At 44.8% G+C, this 21,785-nt stretch overlaps 1 protein-coding gene across 1 annotated transcript; it reads right to left on the reverse strand.

The window, feature by feature from the left end:
• Nucleotides 1–560: 560 nt before the first annotated feature.
• Nucleotides 561–3,871, reverse strand: CCL26 (C-C motif chemokine ligand 26). Its single transcript, XM_068525075.1, has 3 exons — nt 3,752–3,871; nt 3,542–3,656; nt 561–763 (listed from the first exon to the last, which is right to left on the reverse strand). Exons 1-3 carry the CDS (start codon nt 3,822–3,824, stop codon nt 667–669), a joined length of 285 nt encoding a protein of 94 aa, XP_068381176.1. The 5' UTR covers nt 3,825–3,871; the 3' UTR covers nt 561–666.
• Between the last annotated feature and the right edge of the window lie 17,914 nt (nt 3,872–21,785).

Below are 21,785 nucleotides of genomic sequence, written 5' to 3' on the forward strand. Positions count from 1 at the left end.
TGTAATTATGTAAGATGTGACTATTGGGGACAACTGGGTAAAAGGTACCCCTGACTTCCTTGTATTGTTTTTGCAACTTCTGGTGAATCTATAATTATTTTTTTTTAAAGTTCTTTAGGCTATATAGACATAGGCATCTTAGGATTGGTAGGTAGACAATACTCATGCTTATTAATTAATGCCTTATGAGAAAACACTGCCCAATATGGATGCATTTCATATACCCTGCACCAACAGGCTATGAGGTATTGTACAGAGTTTAATTTTCCATACAACATAAACTTATCTCTCTAAATAATGTTAACACATTTCATGGGCATTTTGCCAAAATATATTAACATTGTCCCTGCTTTTTTTGCCCAAACAAAAACATAAGGCAGAATTCAATACCAGGGTCAGTTCAGGGATTGGGGACTTGCCAGGCAGTCAGCTGCAAATATCGACTGCTTTATTTTCTTTGAAGAAAACTCAGTTTTTATTGAATAAGAATGTTTATTGAGCAAATGAAATCTTTATTTAAAAAAGAAAAAAGACTGGTGAAAAATAGCCTCTCCTCCCCACCAGACCCATGCAGCCTTCTGTTGGAGAAATTCTTCAGGCTCCACCAAGGGGGGCAGAGCCAAGAGCAGAGCAGGATCCAGGCGTTTTGGACTGAGAATTCAGCAGTCACTGTTGTTGCCGGGCTCTTAGTAAAGAAATGTATTTTTGCACCCATGCTTCCTTCGGTGTTGCACAGAGTTTCTGGCCTCTTTTGGTGGTAAATCTATGGAAAAGAGATGCTGACAGTCAATGCTAAAAAATTTTGCCTCCCGGAAAGGGATGGAAAGGGAGGGGCAGGCCCCCACCCCGATCTTCTTGCTTGCTTTGCGGTACCCCTGTCGCACTGTCCCTGCTCCCTCTTCTGGCCCTTGACCTCCCTCTTCTCTGCTACCCTGTTTTCCACTGGAAACCATACTTCCTGGCCCACCTTCACCAGGAAAGATGTAACAACAGCTCTGCTCTGAAGCAGGTAATCTGCACCGCGCCTCTTAACTCTTCCGTTTTAATATAACAGTTTTGTTGGGATATAAGTCACTAATTTGCCCACTTAAAGTGTGTAATCATAATTCAATGGTTTTAGTATATCGATAGATGATGCAACCGTCACCACGATCAATTTTATAACATTTGTATTGCCCCGCAAAGGAACCTCTTATGTATTGTGCCACTTAATTCTTAATCACATTATCATGGGTTGTTAGCCACGGCTGCTTATATGGATATGATTCCTGCCTTCCTGACCACACTGTGAGCTCATTAAGACTGGGGCTTGTGGTTGATGTCCCTGAATGGCTTCCAGCCTTTACTCCCTGAGAGTACTCGGAAGTGACAAGAGCCTAGGTCAGGGGGTGCTCTAACCTGGAGCAGGGGAGAAGAGCCAAAAGGATGGGGAAATAAGAGAGAGGAAGGGCTTTGTGGGTGTTTGAACATCCATGTGACATTGCTCCCATTGAGAGATGGGAGTCTATGTCCCCACCCCTTGAATTTAGGCCAGTCTTAAGGACTGGTTGACTAATAGAGAATGGCAAAAGTGACGCTATGTGATTTGGTAGCTAAGTCATAGAAGGTCGTAGAGCTTCTGCCTGGTTCACTGAGCACTTACGCAGGAGCTTTGGACTTCCTCGTAAGGAGTCCTACCACCCCAGCTCGCCATAGTATGAGGAAGCCCAAACTAGCCCAACAGAGAGACCAGACAGAAGGGCCCTGGAGGGAGATGCCTCCAGCCCCCTGAGCTGTGCCAGCTCCAGCACCATCTGTCTGCAACCACACAAGAGACGCCTATCCAGAACCCTGCAGCCAAGCCCTCCTGGAATTCCAGACCCATGGAAACCACGAGAGATAAGAAGATGATCATTGTTGGATTAAGCCACTAAGCTTTGGGTGGTTGGTTATACAGCAATAGTTGACTGATATAGGCCCCTCACCTTCCTTCTACAAATGAGGAAACTTGACTTGCCCAAGGGCACACAGCTTATAAGTGAAAGAGCCACTGCTTTGAGCTCAGCTCAGGGCTCTTTGCCAGCTGTTGGTTAAGTGTTGGTGTCTTTAAAACTCCAGAAAGCCAATCAAGACACAAAGGAGAAGACCCAGGACATCCTGAGCCCTGGAGCATGCCCCTCCATATCTAGGCACTTGAGTGCCTCTTTCCCGTCCTTAACTGTCTCAAAATGATAACATTCAGCTTTGTCCCTGGAGCCCATTTTCTCCCTTTCCGCACCGTTCTCTCATGCTCAGGAACCCAAGGTCCCCTGATTGTGTTTTTGCACTTAAAGATCGCTTCCATTTGCTGAACGTTTACTGTGTGCAGGCTCAGTGCTAAATTCTTTGCATATACTAGCCTCACTTAGTCCTGCCAGGGACCCTTCCAGGTGTTGTGTCATCTCTCCTGCTACCGATGAGCTTGGCATGACATGCCTCCTGTCTACCTGTCTGCCTAGTCAGTAATACGTTAATCCTTCTCCCCTCCACCATGCTTCTGCCTGCCCCCTTCCCCTGGGCCACTCCCACTTAGCCTTGGGGGGGGGGGTCTCAGTATAAATGTCACTCCCTCCAGGAGACCCTCCCAACACTAAGTTAGGTCCTCCTGTGACTGTGATGAAGGGTGGCCGAATATGCCGCCCCCAAATATGCCACTTTGACGTGAGGATTATTTTGAACGAAAGACACTAAAAAAAAAACCCCAGTGAAACAAAACAAAACAGAAAAACCCCAGCAGGGGCAAGAAGAGCGTTCTGACCTCCCCTTTTTTCCCTGAAAGCAGGAGATAAAACTCCCATGTGAAAAATGTCCTCCTTGTACCAGGAGGAAAGAAATATTCTTAACGCCAGAGATAGAGTCAAGGCCAAGAGAACTCTGTAAAAACAGACCTTGTTAAGATAACTCTTATCAATCTTTAACTTTCCCTACCCACATATATTTTAATTACTTTTCCACAGTTCCTTCCTTGTTCAAAAGCATGTAGGTTTTGTATAAAAGCACGTAGCTTTTGCCACTTCTTTGGGTCTTCATCTTCCCGTGAGGCTCCTGTGTGCGTGTAAAAAGCTATATGTTTTCCTCTTGTTAATGTCTTATGTCGATTTAATTCTCAAGCCCAGCTGGAGCCCCTAAGAGGGTAGAGAGAAAGTTTTGCCTGCCCTACAATATGCTCCCTCCTGCTCTCTTTCCCGCTGTCTTTTTCAAGCACTCATCACAATCTTGATTATCTATTTTGTGCAAATGTCTTTTAATGCCCTCTTTCTTATGCTAGATGTAAGGTCTGTAAGGGCTGTTTATTCTTTTATACCCAGCACTTAGCACAGTGCCTGGCAGGCGCTGGGCTCATGGTCTGCAAGCTAGGAAACCAAGCTCAGGGTTACGCTTCTTAATGCCCGAGGTAAGGTGATAACCCAAGTCACCGGGTTCCCATCTTGAGGCTCATCCTGGCACTGTGGGGGTCTTCCCAGCATCCATCCAACAACATGAAAGGTAAGGGACCCTAAAAGCCCAAAGGAGAAATACTCACATCACAGCCTGCTGGGAGCAGCTGTTTCTGGTGAATTCATAGCTACTCACCCACCTCCAGGGAGGGATCTTGTGGGTGTATTGAAAGCAGCAGAACTTAGCCACATCACTGCCACCTAAAGAAACAGGGAGAGAAAGGAGCTTGGACATGTCCCTTTGCCTTTGCTTCCATCCCTAGTCAGCCTGGGAAGGGAGTTGGACAGCGCCGTACGTGCAGCAGCTCCGAGATGAACACTCAGGATAAAAACCAGGAAAAGAGGGAAAGCCATGCGGAAGCTCTTCATGGTGCTACAAGCTGGGTCCTTCACAGCCTTCTTGCTAATTCCTCCAGTCTCAGCAGTGCCCTCTTTTATGGGGCTGAGTGGTCCCTGAAGATAATTCCAGAGAATTTTATGGTAGAGCACAAAAACAGCTCTTTTGTACTACAGCGGGGAAGCAACCTGATACCCATGAAAAGGAGATTGGAAAGTGAGGCGGTGTCGTGGGGCGGGAAGAGGTGGAGCCAGCACACCCCTGAGAGTCTCCCAGCCAGTGCAATGGTCTGAGGCAATGCTTGATTGTTTGAAAAGCAGAAGGAGAGGAAATGAAATAAGAATTCCAGAGAATTGACCTTAGTTGTTGCAGATAGATTCCTGGCTCTTGGCCAGAGTTTTCTTTTCTTTTCTTTTCTTTTTTTGGCCGCATGGCATGTAGGATCCTAGTTCCCTGACCAGGGATCGAACCTGTGTCCCCACATTGGAAGCACAGTGTCCTAACCACTGCCACCAGGGAAGTCCCCTTTCTTGGTTTTCTAAACATTGTTTATCTCTTGGTGAGGTCTGGACAGTCTCAGGACAGGAGCATAGAGCAGCCTGACCACACAATGGATGTTCTAGAATGACGCTCCTGGGGAGAAGCTTCAAGATGGCAGAAGAGTAAGACGTGAAGATCACCTTCCTCCCCACAAATACATCAGAAATACATCTACATGTGGAACAACCCCTACCGAACACCTGCTGAAGGCTGGCAGAAGACCTCAGACCTCCCAAAAGGCAAGAAACTCCCCACGTACCTGAGTAGGGCAAAAGAAAAAAGAAAAAACAGAGACAAAAGAATAGGGATGGGACCTGCACCAGTGGGAGGGAGCCGTGAAGGAGGAAAGGTCTCCACACACTAGGAAGCGCCTTCGCGGGTGGAGACTGTGGGGGGCGGAGGGAGGGAGCTTCGGAGCCACGGAGGAGAGCGCAGCCACAGGGGTGCGGAGGGCAAAGCGGAGAGATTCCCGCACGGAGGATCGGTGCCGAGCAGCACTCACCAGCCCGAGAGGCTTGTCTGCTCACCCGCCGGGGCGGGCGGGGCTGGGAGCTGAGGCTCGGGCTTCAGAGGTCGGATCCCAGGGAGAGGACTGGGGTTGGCGGTGTGAACACAGCCTGAAGGGGTTAGCGCACCACAGCTAGCCGGGAGGGAGTCCGGGAAAAGGTCTGCAGCTACCGAAGACGCAAGAGACTTTGTCTTGCCTCTTTGTTTCACGGCGCGCAAGGAGAGGGGATTCAGAGCGCCGCCTAAACGAGCTCCAGAGACGGGCGCGAGCCGCGGCGATCAGCGCGGACCCCAGAGACGGGCATGGGACGCTAAGGCTGCAGCTGCCGCCACCAAGAAGCCTGTGTGTGAGCACAGGTCACTCTCCACACCGCCCCTCCCGGGAGCCTGTGCAGCCCGCCACTGCCAGGGTCCTGTGATCCGGGGACAACTTCCCCGGGAGAACGCACGGCGCGCCTCGGGCTGGTGCAACGTCACGACGCCTCTGCCGCCGCAGGCTCGCCCCGCCTCCTCCGTACCGCTCCCTCCCCCCGGCCTGAGTGAGCCAGAGCCCCCGAAGCAGCTGCTCCTTTAACCCCGTTCTGTGTGAGCGAAGAACAGACGCCCTCAGGCGACCTACACGCAGAGGCGGGGCCAAATCCAGAGCTGAACCCCAGGAGCTGTGCGAACAAAGAAGAGAAAGGGAAATCTCTCCCAGCAGCCTCAGAAGCAGCGGATTAAAACTCCACAAACAACTTGATGTGCCTGCATCTGTGGAATACCTGAACAGACAACGAATCATCCCAAATTGAGGAGGTGGACTTTGGGAGCAATGATATATTTTTTTTTCCTTTTTTCTCGTTTTGTGAGTGTGTATGTGTATGCTTCTGTGTGTGATTTTTGTCTGTATAGCTTTGCTTTTACCATTTGTCCTAGGGTTCTGTCTGTCCTTTTTTTTTTTTATTTCTTAGTATAGTTTTTAGCACTTGTTATCATTGGTGGATTTGTTTTTTGGTTTGGTTGCTCTCTTCTTTCTTTCTTTTTTTTTATTTTTAAAAAATTTTTTAATAATTATTTTTTATTTTAATAACTTTATTTATTTTATGTTATTTTATCTTCTTCTTTCTTTCTTTCTTTTTTTTCTACCTTTTATTCTGAGCCGTGTGGATGACAGGCTCTTGGAGTTCCAGCCAGGCATCAGGGCTGTGCCTCTGAGGTGGAAGAGCCAAGTTCAGGACATTGGTCCACAAGAGACCTCCCAGCTCCACGTAATATCAAACAGCGAAAATCTCCCAGAGATCTCCATCTCAACACCAAGACCCAGCTCCACTCAACGACCAGCAAGCTCCAGTGCTGGACACCCTATGCCAAACAACTAGCAAGACAGGAACACAACCCCACCCATTAGAGAGAGGCTGCCTAAAATCATAATAAGGCCACACACACCCCAAAACACACCACCAGACGTGGACCTGCCCACCAGAAAGACAAGATCCAGCCTCATCCACCAGAACACAGGCACTAGTCCCCTCCACCAGGAAGCCTACACAACCCACTGAACCAACCTTAGCCACTGGGGGCAGACACCAAAAACAACGGGAACTACGAACCTGCAGCCTGCATAAAGGAGAACCCAAACACAGTAAGTTAAGCAAAATGAGAAGACAGAGGAACACACAGCAGATGAAGGAGCAAGGCAGAAACCCACCAGACCTAACAAATGAAGAGGAAATAGGCAGTCTACCTGAAAAAGAATTCAGAATAATGATAGTAAAGATGATCCAAAATCTTGGAAATAGAAAGGAGAAAATACAACAAACGTTTAACAAGGACCTAGAAGAACTAAAGAGCAAACAAACAGTGATGAACAACACAATAAATGAAATTAAAAATTCTCTAGAAGGGATCAATAGCAGAATAACTGAGGCAGAAGAACGGATAAGTGACCTGGAGGATAAAATAGTGGAAATAATTACTGCAGAGCAGAATAAAGAAAAAAAAAATGAAAAGAATTGAGGACAGTCTCAGAGACCTCTGGGACAACATTAAACACACCAACATTCGAATTATAGGTGTCCCAGAAGAAGAAGAGAAAAAGAAAGGGACTGAGAAAATATTTGAAGAGATTATAGTCGAAAACTTCCCTAATATGGGAAAGGAAATAGTTAATCAAGTCCAGGAAGCACAGAGAGTCCCATACAGGATAAATCCAAGGAGAAACACTCCAATACACATAGTAATCAAACTATCAAAAATTAAATACAAAGAAAAAATATTAAAAGCAGCAAGGGAAAAACAACAAATAACATACAAGGGAATCCCCATAAGGTTAACAGCTGATCTTTCAGCAGAAACTCTGCAAGTCAGAAGGGAGTGGCAGGACATGTTTAAAGAGATGAAGGGGAAAAACCCACAACTAAGATTACTCTACCCAGCAAGGATGTCATTCAGATTTGACAGAGAAATTAAAACCTTTACAGACAAGCAAAAGCTAACAGAATTCAGCACCACCAAACCAGCTTTACAACAAATGCTAAAGGAACTTCTCTAAGCAGGAAACACAAGAGAAGGAAAAGACCTACAATAACAAACCCAAAACAATTAAGAAAATGGTAATAGGAACATACATATCGATAATTACCTTAAATGTAAATGGATTAAATGCTCCAACCAAAAGACATAGACTGGCTGAATGGATACAAAAAGAAGAGCCGTATATATGCTGTCTACAAGAGACCCACTTCAGACCTAGGGACACATACAGACTGAAAGAGAGAGGATGGAAAAAGATATTCCATGCAAGTGGAAATCAAAAGAAAGCTGGAGTAGCAATTCTCATATCAGACAAAATAGACTTTAAAACAAAGACTATTACAAGAGACAAAGAAGGACACTACATAACGATCAAGGGATCAATCCAAGAAGAAGATATAACAATTATAAATATTTATGCACCCAACATAGGAGCACCTCAATACATAAGGCAAATACTAACAGCCATAAAAGGGGAAATTGACAGTAACACAATCATAGTAGGGGACTTTAACACCCCACTTTCACCAATGGACAGGTCATCCAAAATGAAAATAAATAAGAAAACACAAGCTTTAAATGATACATTAAACAAGATGGACTTAACTGATATTTGTAGGACATTCCATTCAAAAAAACAGAATACACTTTCTTCTCAAGTGCTCATGGAACATTCTCCAGGATAGATCATATCTTGGGTCACAAATCAAGCCTTGGTAAATTTAAGAAAATTGAAATCATATCAAGCATCTTTTCCGACCACAATGCTATGAGACTAGATATCAATTACAGGAAAAAATCTGTAAAAAATACAAACACATGGAGGCTAAACAATACACTACTTAATAACCAAGAGATCACTGAAGAAATCAAAGAGGAAATCAAAAAATACCTAGAAACAAATGACAATAAGAACATGAAAACCCAATACTTATGGGATGCAGCAAAAGCAGTTCTAAAAGGGAAGTTTATAGCAATACAATCCTACTTTAAGAAACAAGAAACATCTCAAATAAACAACCTAACCTTACACCTAAAGCAATTAGAGAAAGAAGAACAAAAAAACCCCAAAGTTAGCAGAGGAAAGAAATCATAAAGATCAGATCAGAAATAAATGAAAAAGAAATGAAGGAAACTATAGCAAAGATCAGTAAAACTAATAGCTGGTTCTTTGAGAAGATAAACAAAATTGATAAACCATTAGCCAGACTCATCAAGAAAAAAAGGGAGAAGATTCAAATCAATAGAATTAGAAATGAAAAAGGAGAAGTAACAACTGACACTGCAGAAATACAAAGGATCTTGAGAGATTACTACAAGCAAGTATATCCCAATAAAATGGACAACCTGGAAGAAATGGACAAATTTGTAGAAATGCACAACCTTCCGAGACTGAACCAGGAAGAAATAGAAAATATGAACAGACCAATCACAAGCACTGAAATTGAAACTGTGATTAAAAATCTTCCAACAGGGCTTCCCTGGTGGCGCAGTGGTTGAGAGTCTGCCTGCCAGTGCAGGGGACACGGGTTCGAGCCCTGGTCTGGGAGGATCCCACGTGCTGCGGAGCAACTGGGCCCGTGAGCCACAACTACTGAGCCTGCGCGTCTGGAGCCTGTGCCCTGCAACAACAGAGGCCGCGGCAGTGAAAGTCCCGCGCACCGCGATGAAGAGTGGCCCCCGCTCGCCGCAACTAGAGAAAGCCCTCACACAGAAACGAAGACCCAACACAGCCAAAAATAAATAAATAAATAAAAATAAAATTAAAAAAAAAAATCTTCCAACAAACAAAAGCCCAGGACCAGATGGCTTCACAGGCGAATTCTATCAAACATTTAGAGAAGAACTAACACCTATCCTTCTCAAACTCTTCCAAAATATAGCAGAGGGAGGAACACTCCCAAACTCATTCTACGAGGCCACCATCACCCTGATACCAAAACCAGACAAAAATGTCACAAAGAAAGAAAACTACAGCCCAATATCACTGATGAACATAGATGCAAAAATCCTCAACAAAATACTAGCAAACAGAATCCAACAGCACATTAAAAGGATCATACACCATGATCAAATGGGATTTATCCCAGGAATGCAAGGATTCTTCAATATACGCAAATCAATCAATGTGATACGGCATATTAACAAATTGAAGCATAAAAACCATATGATCATCTCAGTAGATGCAGAGAAAGCTTTCGACAAAATTCAACACCCATTTATGATAAAAACCCTCCAGAAAGTAGGCATGGGGGAACTTACCTCAACATAATAAAGGCCATATATGACAAACCCACAGCCAACATCATCCTCAGTGGTGAAAAACTGAAACCATTTCCACTAAGATCAGAAACAAGACAAGGTTGCCCACTCTCACCACTACTATTCAACATAGTTTTGGAAGTTTTAGCCACAGCAATCAGAGAAGAAAAAGAAATAAAAGGAATCCAAATCAGAAAAGAAGAAGTAAAGCTGTCACTGTTTGCAGATGACACGATACTATACATAGAGAATCCTAAAGATGCTACCAGAAAACTACTAGAGCTAATCAATGAATTTGGTAAAGTAACAGGATACAAAATTAATGCACAGAAATCTCTTGCATTCCTATACACTAATGATGAAAAATCTGAAAGTGAAATTAAGAAAACACTCCCATTTACCACTGCAACAAAAAAAATAAAATATCTAGGAATAAACCTACCTAAGGAGACAAAAGACCTGTATGCAGAAAATTATAAGACACTGATGAAAGAAATTAAAGATGATACCAACAGATGGAAAGATATACCATGTTCTTGGAAGAATCAACATTGTGAAAATGACTATACTACCCAAAGCTATCTACAGATTCAATGCAATCCCCATCAAACTACCACTGGCATTTTTCACAGAACTAGAGCAAAAAATCTCACAATTTGTATGGAAACACGAAAGACCCCGAATAGCCAAAGCACTCTTGAGAAAGAAAAACGGAGCTGGAGGAATTAGGCTCCCTGACTTCAGACTATACTACAAAGCTACAGTAATCAAGACAGTATTGTACTGGCCCAAAAACAGAAATATAGATCAATGGAACAGGATAGAAAGCCCAGAGATAAACCCATGCACCTTTGGTCAACTAATCTATGACAAAGGAGGCAAAGATATACAATGGAGAAAAGACAGCCTCTTCAATAAGTGGTGCTGGGAAAATTGGACAGCTACATGTAAAAGAATGAAATTAGAACACTCCCTAACACCATACACAAAAATAAACTCAAAGTGGATTAAAGCCCTAAATGTAAGGCCAGACACTATAAAACTCTTAGAGGAAAACATAGGCAGAACACTCCATGACATAAATCACAGCAAGTTCCTTTCTGACCCATCTCCTAGAGAAATGGAAATAAAAACAAAAATAAACAAATGGGACCTCATGAAACTTAAAAGCTTTTGCACAGCAAAGGAAACCATAAACAAGACGAAAAGACAACCCTCAGAATGGGAGAAAATATTTGCAAATGAAGCAACTGACAAAGAATTAATCTCCAAAATTTACAAGCAGCCCATGCAGCTCAGTATCAAAATAACAAACAACCCAATCCCAAAATGGGCAGAAGACCTAAATAGACATTTCTCCAAAGAAAATATACAGATTGCCAACAAACACATGAAAGAATGCTCAACATCATTAATCATTAGAGAAATGAAAATCAAAACTACAATGAGATATCATCTCACACTGGTCAGAATGGCCATCATCAAAAAATCTACAAACAATAAATGCTGGAGAGGGTGTGGAGAAAAGGGAACCCTCTTGCACTGTTGGTGGGAATGTAAATTTGTACAGCCACTATGGAGAACAGCATGGAGGTTTCTTAAAACACTAAAAATAGAACTACCATATGACCCAGCAATCCCACTACTGGGCATATACCCTGAGAAAACCATAATTCAAAAAGAGTCATGTACCACAATGTTCATTGCAGCTCTACTTACAGTAGCCAGGACATGGAAGCAACCTAAGTGTCCATCAACAGATGAATGGATAAAGAAAATGTGACACATATATACAATGGAATATTACTCAGCCATAAAAAGAAACGAAATTGAGTTATTTGTAGTGAGGTGGATGGACCTAGAGTCTGTCATTCAGAGTGAAGTAAGTCAGAAAGAGAAAAACAAATACCGTATGCTAACACATATATATGGAATCTAAGGGGGAAAAAATGGTCCTGAAGAACCTAGGGGCAAGACGGGAATAAAGACGCAGACCTACTAGAGAATGGACTTGAGGATATGGGGAGGGGGAAGGGTAAGCTGGGACAAAGTGAGAGAGTGGCATGAACATATATACACTGCCAAATGTAAAATAGATAGCTAGTGGGAAGCAGGGGACTTTCAGATCCATGTTTCATAACCCCATGCTCGGTCATTCTCACCCCCTGATATGCCCCCCGGCTTTAAAATTTTGAATTTAAGCTTTTATAAAAAACCCATCTAGAACTATAGAGTTTTTCAGGGCTAGCTGGGACCTTACATCTCACCTAGCCCAACCCTTTAAAACACCCCCTCAGAGCCATCCAGCCTGTTTTGACCACTCTGAGTGATGGGGAACTCACCACTGAACTCCTCAACCTAACACAGCTCTCCCTGTGACAAAGTCCTTTTAAGTTCTTTTTACAATTTGGCTGAAATCTTTACTTCTTTTGTTTCTACCTTTTGACCCAGTTCTATACAAAAATGCCTCATTTCTCCTCTTCTTTTGGAAGGTGAGGAAATTGATTGTCATTGCTTTTGTTTGGGTTCCTCTAAAGCAGACCCTGAGCTAAGGATTCCAGTGCAAGTAATTCACGCAGGAGGTGATTCCGGAAGACACCAGTCAAGGAGGGGGGAAGCGAGGCGGGGAAGGGAGGGTGCCAGTGTGGGGCAGGTGGTCAACAGGTTACGGCCACAGGCAGCTGAAGCTCGGTTCTACTGGGGGATTCTGGGAGCGGGTGCAGAATAAGCCGGGGTTGGCCCAACTGCGGGGTGAGGAAGCGGGGATGTTCTCTGCATGTCTTTGGTTAAGGGCTCTGTCCCACACTCCACTCCCAGCTCGTCCTATGAGCAAGCTGAGCGCGCTCTGTGATCAGAGAAAAGGCCCTCTGGCAGAGTTGCAGGTGTCCCCAGTGAGGAGTCTTTGGCTCACAGATGTTGAATGATGAGGGGGTATAGGCGGGGCCCCAATGACACCTGCTATGACCATTACAGTGTTTGCCCCCTAAATGTCCTCTTCTCTACACTAAGCTCCCCTACGCCTTCAATTTGCCCCACACCATCCTATGTGAAGGCCACCTTCACACACCAGTTTCTATGTTAATGAACAGCTACTGTGTGCTGGGGACCCAAATATTGCATAAATGGAACACAATAAACACTAACCATAAGGGGTTGATAAATCATTGATAAATTGGACAATATTCGAATTTGGAAATTTTATTCATTAGAAGACACCAATAAGAGAGTGAAAAGCAATCTGCAAGGGGGGAGATTTTTGCAATACATCTGTACTGGGTTGAACAGTGTCCCCTTCAAAATTCACATCAACCCAGAACTTCAGAATGTGACCTTATTGGAAAATAGGGTCTTTGCAGTTGTAATTAGTTAAGAGGCGATCATGTTGGATTAGAGTGGGCTCTTGTGATATTGTTTTCTTTTTTTTATTGGAGCATAATTGCTTTACAATGTTGTGTTAGTTTCTGCTGTGCAATGAAGAGAATCAGCTATATGTATACATATATCCTCTCCCTCTTGGACCTCCCTCCCACCCCACCCCCATCCCACCCCTCTAGGTCATCACAGAGCACCAAGCTGAGCTTCCTGTGCTTTATAGCAGGTTCCCACTAGCTATCTATTTTACAGATGATAGTGTATATATGTCAATCCTAATGTCCCAATTCGTCCCACCCTCCCCTTCCCCCCCTGTGTCCACATGTCCATTCGCTACATCTGCATCTCCATTCCTGCCCTGGATGTAGGTTCATCTGTACCATTTTTCTAGATTCCGCATTTACGCATTAATATACGATATTTGGTTTTCTCTTTCTGGCTTACATCACTCTGTATGACAGACTCTAGGTCCATCCACATCTCTACAAATGACCCAATTTCATTCCTTTTTATGGCTGAGTAATACTCCATTGTATATATGTACCACATCTTCTTTATCCATTCATCTGTTGTTGGACATTTAGGTTGTTTTCATGTCCTGGCTATTGTAAATAGTGCTGCAATGAACATTGTGGTACATGACTCTTTTTGAATTATGGTCTTCTCAGGGTATATGCCCAGTAGTGGGATTGCTGGGTCTTATGGTAGTTCTATTTTTAGTTTTTTGAGGAACCTCCATACTGTTCTCCACAGTGGCTGTATCAATTTACATTCCCACCAACAGTGCAAAAGGGTTCCCTTTTCTCCACACCCTCTCCAGCTTCTATTGTTTGTAGATTTTTTGATAATGGCCATTCTGACCAGTGTGAGGCGATTCTTGTGATATTGTGATTTATAATAATAAATAAATATTTAGTCTACATCTCCTGGCACACAGCTTCTAAAACCCTTGTAATTTTCTAAGCAATAAGAGGAATGGGAGCATCTTTTGATTTGGTATTGGGTCTTTTGTCCTCAGTTCTTGAAGTAGCTCCAGAGCAAAAAGGTGAAAGGAGTGTCGTTATTCACAAAAAGCCCCTTTCAACCACACCTGAGTTTATGTTAATGATGTGATTTTGGAAAACCCCCTAGATAACCAGAGGATGGGGGCTGGTTGCCAAGGGAACCAACCATGTGATTGATTACAGGGTTGGAACTGTCAGCCCCACTCTCCAATATCCAGGGAGGGAGAGAAGCTAGAGGTTGAATTAATCCCCAGTGGCCAATGACTTAATGAATTATGCCTACACAATAAAGTCTCCATAAAAATCCCCCAAGAACAGGGTTTGGAGAGTTTCTGGGTTGGTGAACGCGTAGAGGTGCTGGGAAGATGGCATGCCTGAAGATCTGTGCCCCTTCCCATAATTTACCTTATGTATCTCTTCCACTGGGCTGTTCCTGAGGTGTATCCTTTATAATAAAGTGGTAATCTAGTAAGTAAATCTAGTTTTCCTGAGTTCTGTGAGCCACTCCCGTAAATTATTAATCCCAAGGAGGGGGTCATGGGAAGCTCTCTGATCTGTAGTTGGTCTGTAAGAAGCACAGGTGTTTCCAAACTCAGGTTCGGCTGCTCGTCACTCAAGAATCCAATACTGAGAGACAAGTGTTGGGTAAAAGGAAAGATAGCTTTATTGAGGAAGCTGGCAATCCTGGGGAGAAGGAGGACTCATGTCCCAAAGAACCACCTCCCAGCTCCCCAGGTTTTGCTCGGAGATTATATATGAAAAAGAGGAAGGGGCTATGTGCTGAGGAGGGGGTAATCTTCTATTTTCAGAGATGATTGTCCCTATCACACGGTTCCAAGTAGCTGTCATGTCTCACTTGTGTTTGGAACATTATCTGAGCCATAAATCTCTGGTCAGCTAGTCCTTCTGCTTCCAACAGGTGTGGGGTCTATGTGCTTGTGGGCAGCATACAGTTAACTTCTTCCACCTGGTGGAGGTCTCAGTATCTGCAAAATAGCTCAAAGGATATGGCTCAGAATATTATCTTTAGACCTTGAGGAGGAACTAAAAGTCCTTGACTTTGTTTAATGGCTGAACTGTTATTATTTTGTCTTGCTTGACTGTTTTCCTTTCTTTCTGCATTTTTTCATTTCTCTGATTAAATTTATTCTTTGGCACTCAGGGAAGGCCTAGAAGGCTAAAGTTTTTCTACAAATGAGAGGCTGGCGGAGGATAGGGGTGGGGTGGGTCTGTCCCGGGAAGGACCCATAGGGTCCTGCTCAGTTACAAGGTGGCAACCTGGGCTTTCGATGGGCATCTGAAGTGGGGGCAATCTTGTGGGACTGAGCCCTTAGCCTGTGAGATCTGACACTATCTTCGTGTGGATAGTATCGGAATTGAGTTAAATTGTAGGATACTCAGCTGGTGTCTGAGAATTTCCGGGTGTGAGGAAAACCCTCCCACATCTGGTCAGAAGTGAAGTATTGAGAGTAGAGTGCTGTAGTGAGTAGACAGGAAACAGAGAGTATTTTCCCCTGTCAGCTCTAAATCCAATGACTGGTGTCCTTATAGGAAGGCCACGTGAAGAGGCAGAGGGACACACAGGGAAGAAGCCCACGTGATGACAAAGGCAAAGTTTGGATTGATGCAGCTACAAGCCCAGGAACGCCCAGGATCTTCCAAAAGATGAGAAGAAGCAAGGAAGGATCCTTCCCTAGAGCCTTCAGAGGGAGTGTGGCCCTCCTGACACCTTGATTTTGGACTTCTAGCCTCCAGAAACATGAGAGAATAAATCTCTGTTGTTTTAAGCCACCCGGTTTGTGGTCATTTGTTTCAGAAGCCCTAAGAAATGAACGCAACATATTATCTGTAAAAGGACGAGAGTTCAGAATATATAAGGAACACTAAAAATCAACAAGAAAAAGACGGACAACCCAGTAGAAAAAAAGTGGCCAAAACTCAAACATTTTATGGAAGAGGAAACAACATTGATGAAGGGAAAGGGGCTTGATTGGATGAGTCATCAGAGAAATGCAAACTTAAACTGTAATGTGATATTACTTACACACCCACCAGAATGACTAAAATGAAAAAGATGGAAAATACTAAATGGCAATGAGAATATGGCACATAGGAAACTCACATACTGCTGGCGGGAGTGGAAAACTCTTGGCAGTAGTTACTAAAACTGAACATACATATATTCCACAATCTAGCAATTCTACTCCTAGGTGTATACCCATCAGAAGAGTGTACATACGTGCACCAAAAGACATTGTTTGTAATAGCCTCAAGCTGGAAACTACCTGAATATCTGTCAACATAGAATGGAAAATAAATTGTGGTTTATTGATGTAATACAATACTGTACAACAATGAGAATGAACTACAATTACACAAAACCATGTGGATGTATCTCATGACCTAATGCTGAGGAAAAGAAACCAGACATGAAAGAGAAATATTGTAGGGTTCCATGTATATAAAGTACCAAATAAGCAAAACTAACCTATAATGATGGAAGTCAGAATAGGGTTACCCCTTGGGCATAGTGACTAGAAGAAAGGAAGGTCCAAGGGGGAGCTCTAGGGGGCTGGTACGCTCTGTTCCTTGATCTGGGTGCTAGTGGACCCTTTTATCCTTGTGAAAATTCATTGAGCTGTACCCTTAGGATTCATGTGTTATATTTCAATAAATTAGTGAAGGGAAAGGAAATGATATTGCAAATAAAACAGATCACTATGCAATGAAGAAACTGTTTTATCAGAGTCATGACCTTCTCATTTCTCTTCCTTCCTCCTCCTTCTTTTGTATTCAGAATGTTCCTCATTTCAAAGAAAAGTGCTGGCTGGCTGTCACATCAGTCTGCATCTTGTTTGCACTGTTTCTGCTTTCTTCTTCCAAACCCTGACTCTCCCCAACCTGGCAGAGTCCATTCCAAGAGTCATGGCTCAACTGCAACTTCTAGACTCCTGCTTGTCCTCTAGAGTTTGCCTTTGCTGCCATAGTCCCTGGATCTGGGGCACCCCAGGAGTCCAAGTTAAGACCTCTTCTTAGCTTAAATAATTATATCTGCAAAAACCCCTATTTCCAGATAAGGTCACCTTCTGAGGTTCTGAGTAGATGTGAATTTGGGGCAGGGGTATGATTCAACCTAGTACAGATGTATTGCAAAAATCTTCTGTGGGCCTGCAGATTGCTTTTTCACTCTCTTATTGGTGTCTTCTAATGAATATAAGTTCCAAATTTCAATGTAGTCCAATTTATCAACTTTCCCGCTTTATGGTTAGTAATTATGTATTTATGAGACATTTGGGTCCCTTCAGCCAAGGAGCATGTCTATAAGTGGACTTCTGCTGAAACCCCTCCTCCTTGGTACTTGTGTAACAGGCCCATCTGGCCAGGGCCTTGAGTATGTCCTTAATGCCAGCCCAAGACTGGTGGCCCTGGATCCCACTGTTCCTCCAAGTCCCTTTCCTATGGCTGAAGCCTCTGCCCCTACCTTCCAACCTGCTGGCTGGGCTCCCAGCACATATGTAGGGATTTCTCAGAGCCCCCATCCCATGTGGTTCCCAAGTTCTGAAATGTCATCTGCATTTCCACTGCTATGGACACTCTTTTAGAATCAGGCCTACTGTTCTGTTGTCATGGGCACTGGGCTTCAGCAGCCTCTCTGAAGGAAAGAGGGCTGCCTCTCTAGGCCCTCCTTTCTCAGCTGAGTTGCTTCTTCCTAGTTCCCCTCTTTATGGACTGAATTGTGTTCCCCTCAAATCCATATGTTGAAGCCCTAACCCCCAATGTGACTACACTTGGAGATAGGGTCTTCAAAGAAGTAGTTAAGGTCAAATGAGGTCATAAGGTTGGGGCCCTGATCCAATAGGACTAGTGTCCTTATAAGAAGTGGAGGAGACACCAGGGATGTGCGTGCACAGAAACAAGATGATATGAGGACACCGGGAGAAGACAGCTGTCTACAAGTCAAGGAGAGAGGCCTCAGAGAAACCAATCCTGCTGACACCTTGGATTCCCAGCCTCTAAAACCGTGAGAAAATAAATGTCTATTGTTTAAGCTGCCCAGCCTGTGGTATTTTGTCACAGCAGCCCGAGCTGAGTGACACAGCCTCACGCTTCAGTGAAGGCTTCTCCCCTCCTCCTTGTTTCTAGGGTTGGGTTCTCCCAGAGGCAGATCCTGAGACAAGAATTTGAGTGCAAACATACTGGGGTGGAAATTTCAGGAAATGCCAGCCGGGGTGTGGGGAAGTGAGACAGAGATGGGAGGGCAGCTGATAAAGAAAGGACACTTTATCAAGCATGTTCCTTGTAGGCAACTGGGGCTCAGTCAGACCTCTGAATTACAACCAGAGTCCTTGCAGTTGAGGGCAAGGAAGTTGCAGCCTTCCCACCCATCGCCACTGGCTGGGGGCACTTGGGCCAGCCCTGCACATGGGCCAAGAGGGAGCCCTCAGGTGGAGCACCTCAGGTGTGTGCTGATGGAGGACAGAAGGAACAGTGAGAATGGGAGGGTGGGTGCTGAAGGATGTGGGCTGGGCACCCCCAGTATCTGCTACATGTGGACTCATGGGTAGGGACCAAATATCCTTCCACTGGGGGCAGAATGCCCCATTCTGTGTCTGCAAAGACTTCACCCCTCTGTACCTATGACCTATGTCACCAACTCACAGAAGCTTTCCTCCATCCTCCATTCCAAGCTGGACCGGGTAGCCCTCCCCTGGTTTCCAGAGAACACTGTGCTGCGTTGAATCACAGACACCATCGTCATCCCTTGCACACTCACTAGCCTTTTTATCTGCCCTCCTTCCTGGCCAGTGAATTCTTTCCATTCGTTTCATCACTGACTCTTTCATTCAACAAATTTTTTGTGATCTCTGCACTATGCTAGATGCTGAGATCCAGAGGTGAACAAGGCAGACACCGTCCTTGCTGTCGGGGAGTGTATATTCTAGTGGAGGGGCTAGACTGAGCAGAAAACAATTGCTCAATAGATTTTTAATGCTACCTGGATGGAGAAGCCCAGGGAGCTTTAAGAGTGTAGACTAAGGGAATGTGAACCAGGCTAGGGAGTCAGAAACTCTTCCTTTAAAGAAAGTGGCCTTTGCAACTTAACCCTGAAGGACAGCATGCTGCTTATTCTCCAATTGCATGCACGCACCCGTGTTTGCGAGCACGTGCGCGCACACGCGTGCACCCACACACACTCTGCCCCTGCCATGCATGATTCTCTACCCTCCTCTGCCCTGCTCAGCGCTTGGGGTTGACCTCCGTGGACTGCATCTTCAAGCTTCCTGGCCCTCTGACTGCCTCCTGGGTCCTGCTCATCCTGCTCTCTCCCTGCCCGGCCATAGCCTTGGCAGTGACCTGTGTCTCTCCATGGATTGAATTGAATCATGCAGGACCCTGTTTATCAGCAGTGAACCCTTGGGGCTGACTACATGCCAGGTACTGTCCTACAGTGCTTCACCCAGTGAGCTCCTAACACAGCCCTATATGGCAGATTTGTTACTACGTATTCTCTTTTTACGGGCGAGGAAACTGCGGCACACCTGTAAGTGGTGACACCACGATGTGAATGCAGGTAGTCTGGCTCCAAAACTCGTGCTCTTCACCTCCAGGCTTAGGGGCGGATCTGGGTTTGGTGGAAACTAATGCTTATACAATTTGGTGGCCCTCTTTTTTTAAAAAAGACACAATGCTACCAAATGAGGTGCAGGGCTCTCGAAGGGACCCTGCAAGTGAGGGGCCCGAGGTCAAAGCTGCAGAACCTCGTGGTGAGTCCCCTCTGACTGCATTCTACTGCCTCCTGTACAGAGCATGGGTTGAGCATTTTCCTCTTTATCCTAAACACTATGGGGAGATATTAAGGAGTTTAAAGCAGGGGATAAGGTTAGAGGAGGGATTTATAAAGACTCCCCTGGCTGTTGTATGGAAGATGCACTAGAGAGGGAAAAGGGGGGACGTGGAAGACCAGTAAGAAGCCTCCTTGTTTGTCTTCACAAGCCTTCAGCACAGAGTCTGGAACCCATTTATTGCACAAACGTTTGTTTAGTTCTTACCAGGGGCCCAGGTGCTGTCAAAGGCTCTGGAGGTGCATGGTGGACAAGACCCCAGCCCCGTCCTTACCAAAGCTGAGTAAATGGACGTGAACCCCCCACCTGCTGTTGCAGTGGGACCTCGATCAGGGAGGGGGAGAGGCCAGAAGGAGGCACAGTGTGTTAGGAGGGTTTCCCCAGGGCTGAGAAGCTCCCCCAGGAGGTAGGAAATGTCCTAGTTTGGATCTAATAGAAGCAGGATGGAATCAAGAAAAGAAAACATGTTTCCAGGAATTGGAAAAAGACAAACCTTTTTTGGTTTGTTACCAGTTACTCCATCTATCTTCATGGCAGTTCTGTGAGGGAGGTTTTCTTATCCTTCCTTTTCATCCAAAGAAACTGAGGTTCAGAGAGGGGAAGTGATTTGTTCAAGGTCACAGAGCTAGCAGGTGACAGAGCCAAGGTTCAAAGCCAGGTCTGTCTTATGCCTGTGCCTTGTGCCTCTGAGTGTCTTAGGGTCCTGTCCCCTGGGCCCTTACCCTGAGAAAGGGCCTTAAGGTTAACTTGCTTCAGGCTCTGTCCTGGAGCCAAATGACCCCGCAATTAAGCAGGACATCAAAGCAAAGGGCTAATAAGCACTGGATAGATAAGGTGCAGGTGCAGGTGTCAGGCTGCAAGGGCTGGCAAACTTTCAATGAGCCAATACAGAATGGAAAGTGCAATCAGTCCCAAGATTCACAACATAAACAACCATGAAAATGAACCGCTGGTTGCGTGGGATTCATGCAGCTCTTCCCAATTCTGAGGCCCGAGAGAAGTTTCTCCAGGTGACTCTTGGAAAGCGGTCACTGGGTGATATCTCGATGGGGCCATACCCACAGCATCCTGACAAGAAGTGCTTTTTCCATAGGGCTTATCATTATTCTGAATTTAGAAAGCCAGGAGAAGAATGGTGAGATTTCCAGGGAAAGCCAGTCACAAGATATTTTTTCTCTAGAATCAGGAAATGTAGAGGCCAAAAAAAGCTTTCTTGAAAGTGGTTATGCCCCTTGGCAAAGTGGGAAGCAGCAGCATAGCACAGGGAGATCAGCTCGGTGCTTTGCAACGACCTAGAGGGGTGGGATAGGGAGGATGGGAGGGAGGCTCAAGAGGGTGGGGATATGGGGATACATGTATACATATGGCTGATTCACTTTGTTGTACAACAGAAACTAACACAGCATTGTGAAGCAATTATACACCAATAAAGATGTATTAAAAAAAAAAAAGAAGGGGCAGCAAGAGTAGAAACGGGATTGGTCAGGAGTCGAGGTGGGGAGGGTGTCTGGGGTCATTTCGCAGTGCCGTTTTCCTCCGAGTCTTGCCTGTGTCCTGGGTGGAATGCTGGGTTGAAAGACCCAGGCACACAGCTTTAGGAGAGCAAATGCTGCATATATTCTGAAGGGATTTCCTGGAAACTGATAAGCCTGTAATTCTGGGAATTTAGATTTAAATTTTTTCTTTGGCCGGCTCAGCTTGCAGGATCTTAATTCCCTGACCAGGGATTGAACCTGGGCCCCTGGCAGTGGAAGTGCAGAGTCCTAACCACTGGGTGGCCAAGGAATTCCCAGATAACTGCCTTTTAACAAGGCCTTGGAGAAACAAGCCTGTGGAATTCTTTGGAACAAATAGCTTTGCAAGAGTTGAGACTTAGATCTGCAATGGGTCCAGAAGTTCTGACAGCAAAACATCTTCCTCTGCCAAACAAGCCTCTTGCCAATAACCTCTCCCA

Source organism: Eschrichtius robustus, chromosome 16 (genome assembly GCF_028021215.1).
Source record: "Eschrichtius robustus isolate mEscRob2 chromosome 16, mEscRob2.pri, whole genome shotgun sequence".
NCBI classification, from domain to species: domain Eukaryota; kingdom Metazoa; phylum Chordata; class Mammalia; order Artiodactyla; family Eschrichtiidae; genus Eschrichtius; species Eschrichtius robustus.

Bases quoted from the DNA above. Each gene is read 5' to 3' on its own strand.
- CCL26 (XM_068525075.1), bottom strand. From the start codon at position 3,824: ATGAAGAGCTTCCGCATGGCTTTCCCTCTTTTCCTGGTTTTTATCCTG. The intron at 3,657-3,751 runs GTACGGCGCTGT...CTGTTTCTTTAG, and splicing joins TCATCTCGGAGCTGCTGCAC to GTGGCAGTGATGTGGCTAAG. The intron at 764-3,541 runs GTGAGTATTTCT...TCTTTTCCATAG, and splicing joins TGCTCCCAGCAGGCTGTGAT to ATTTACCACCAAAAGAGGCC.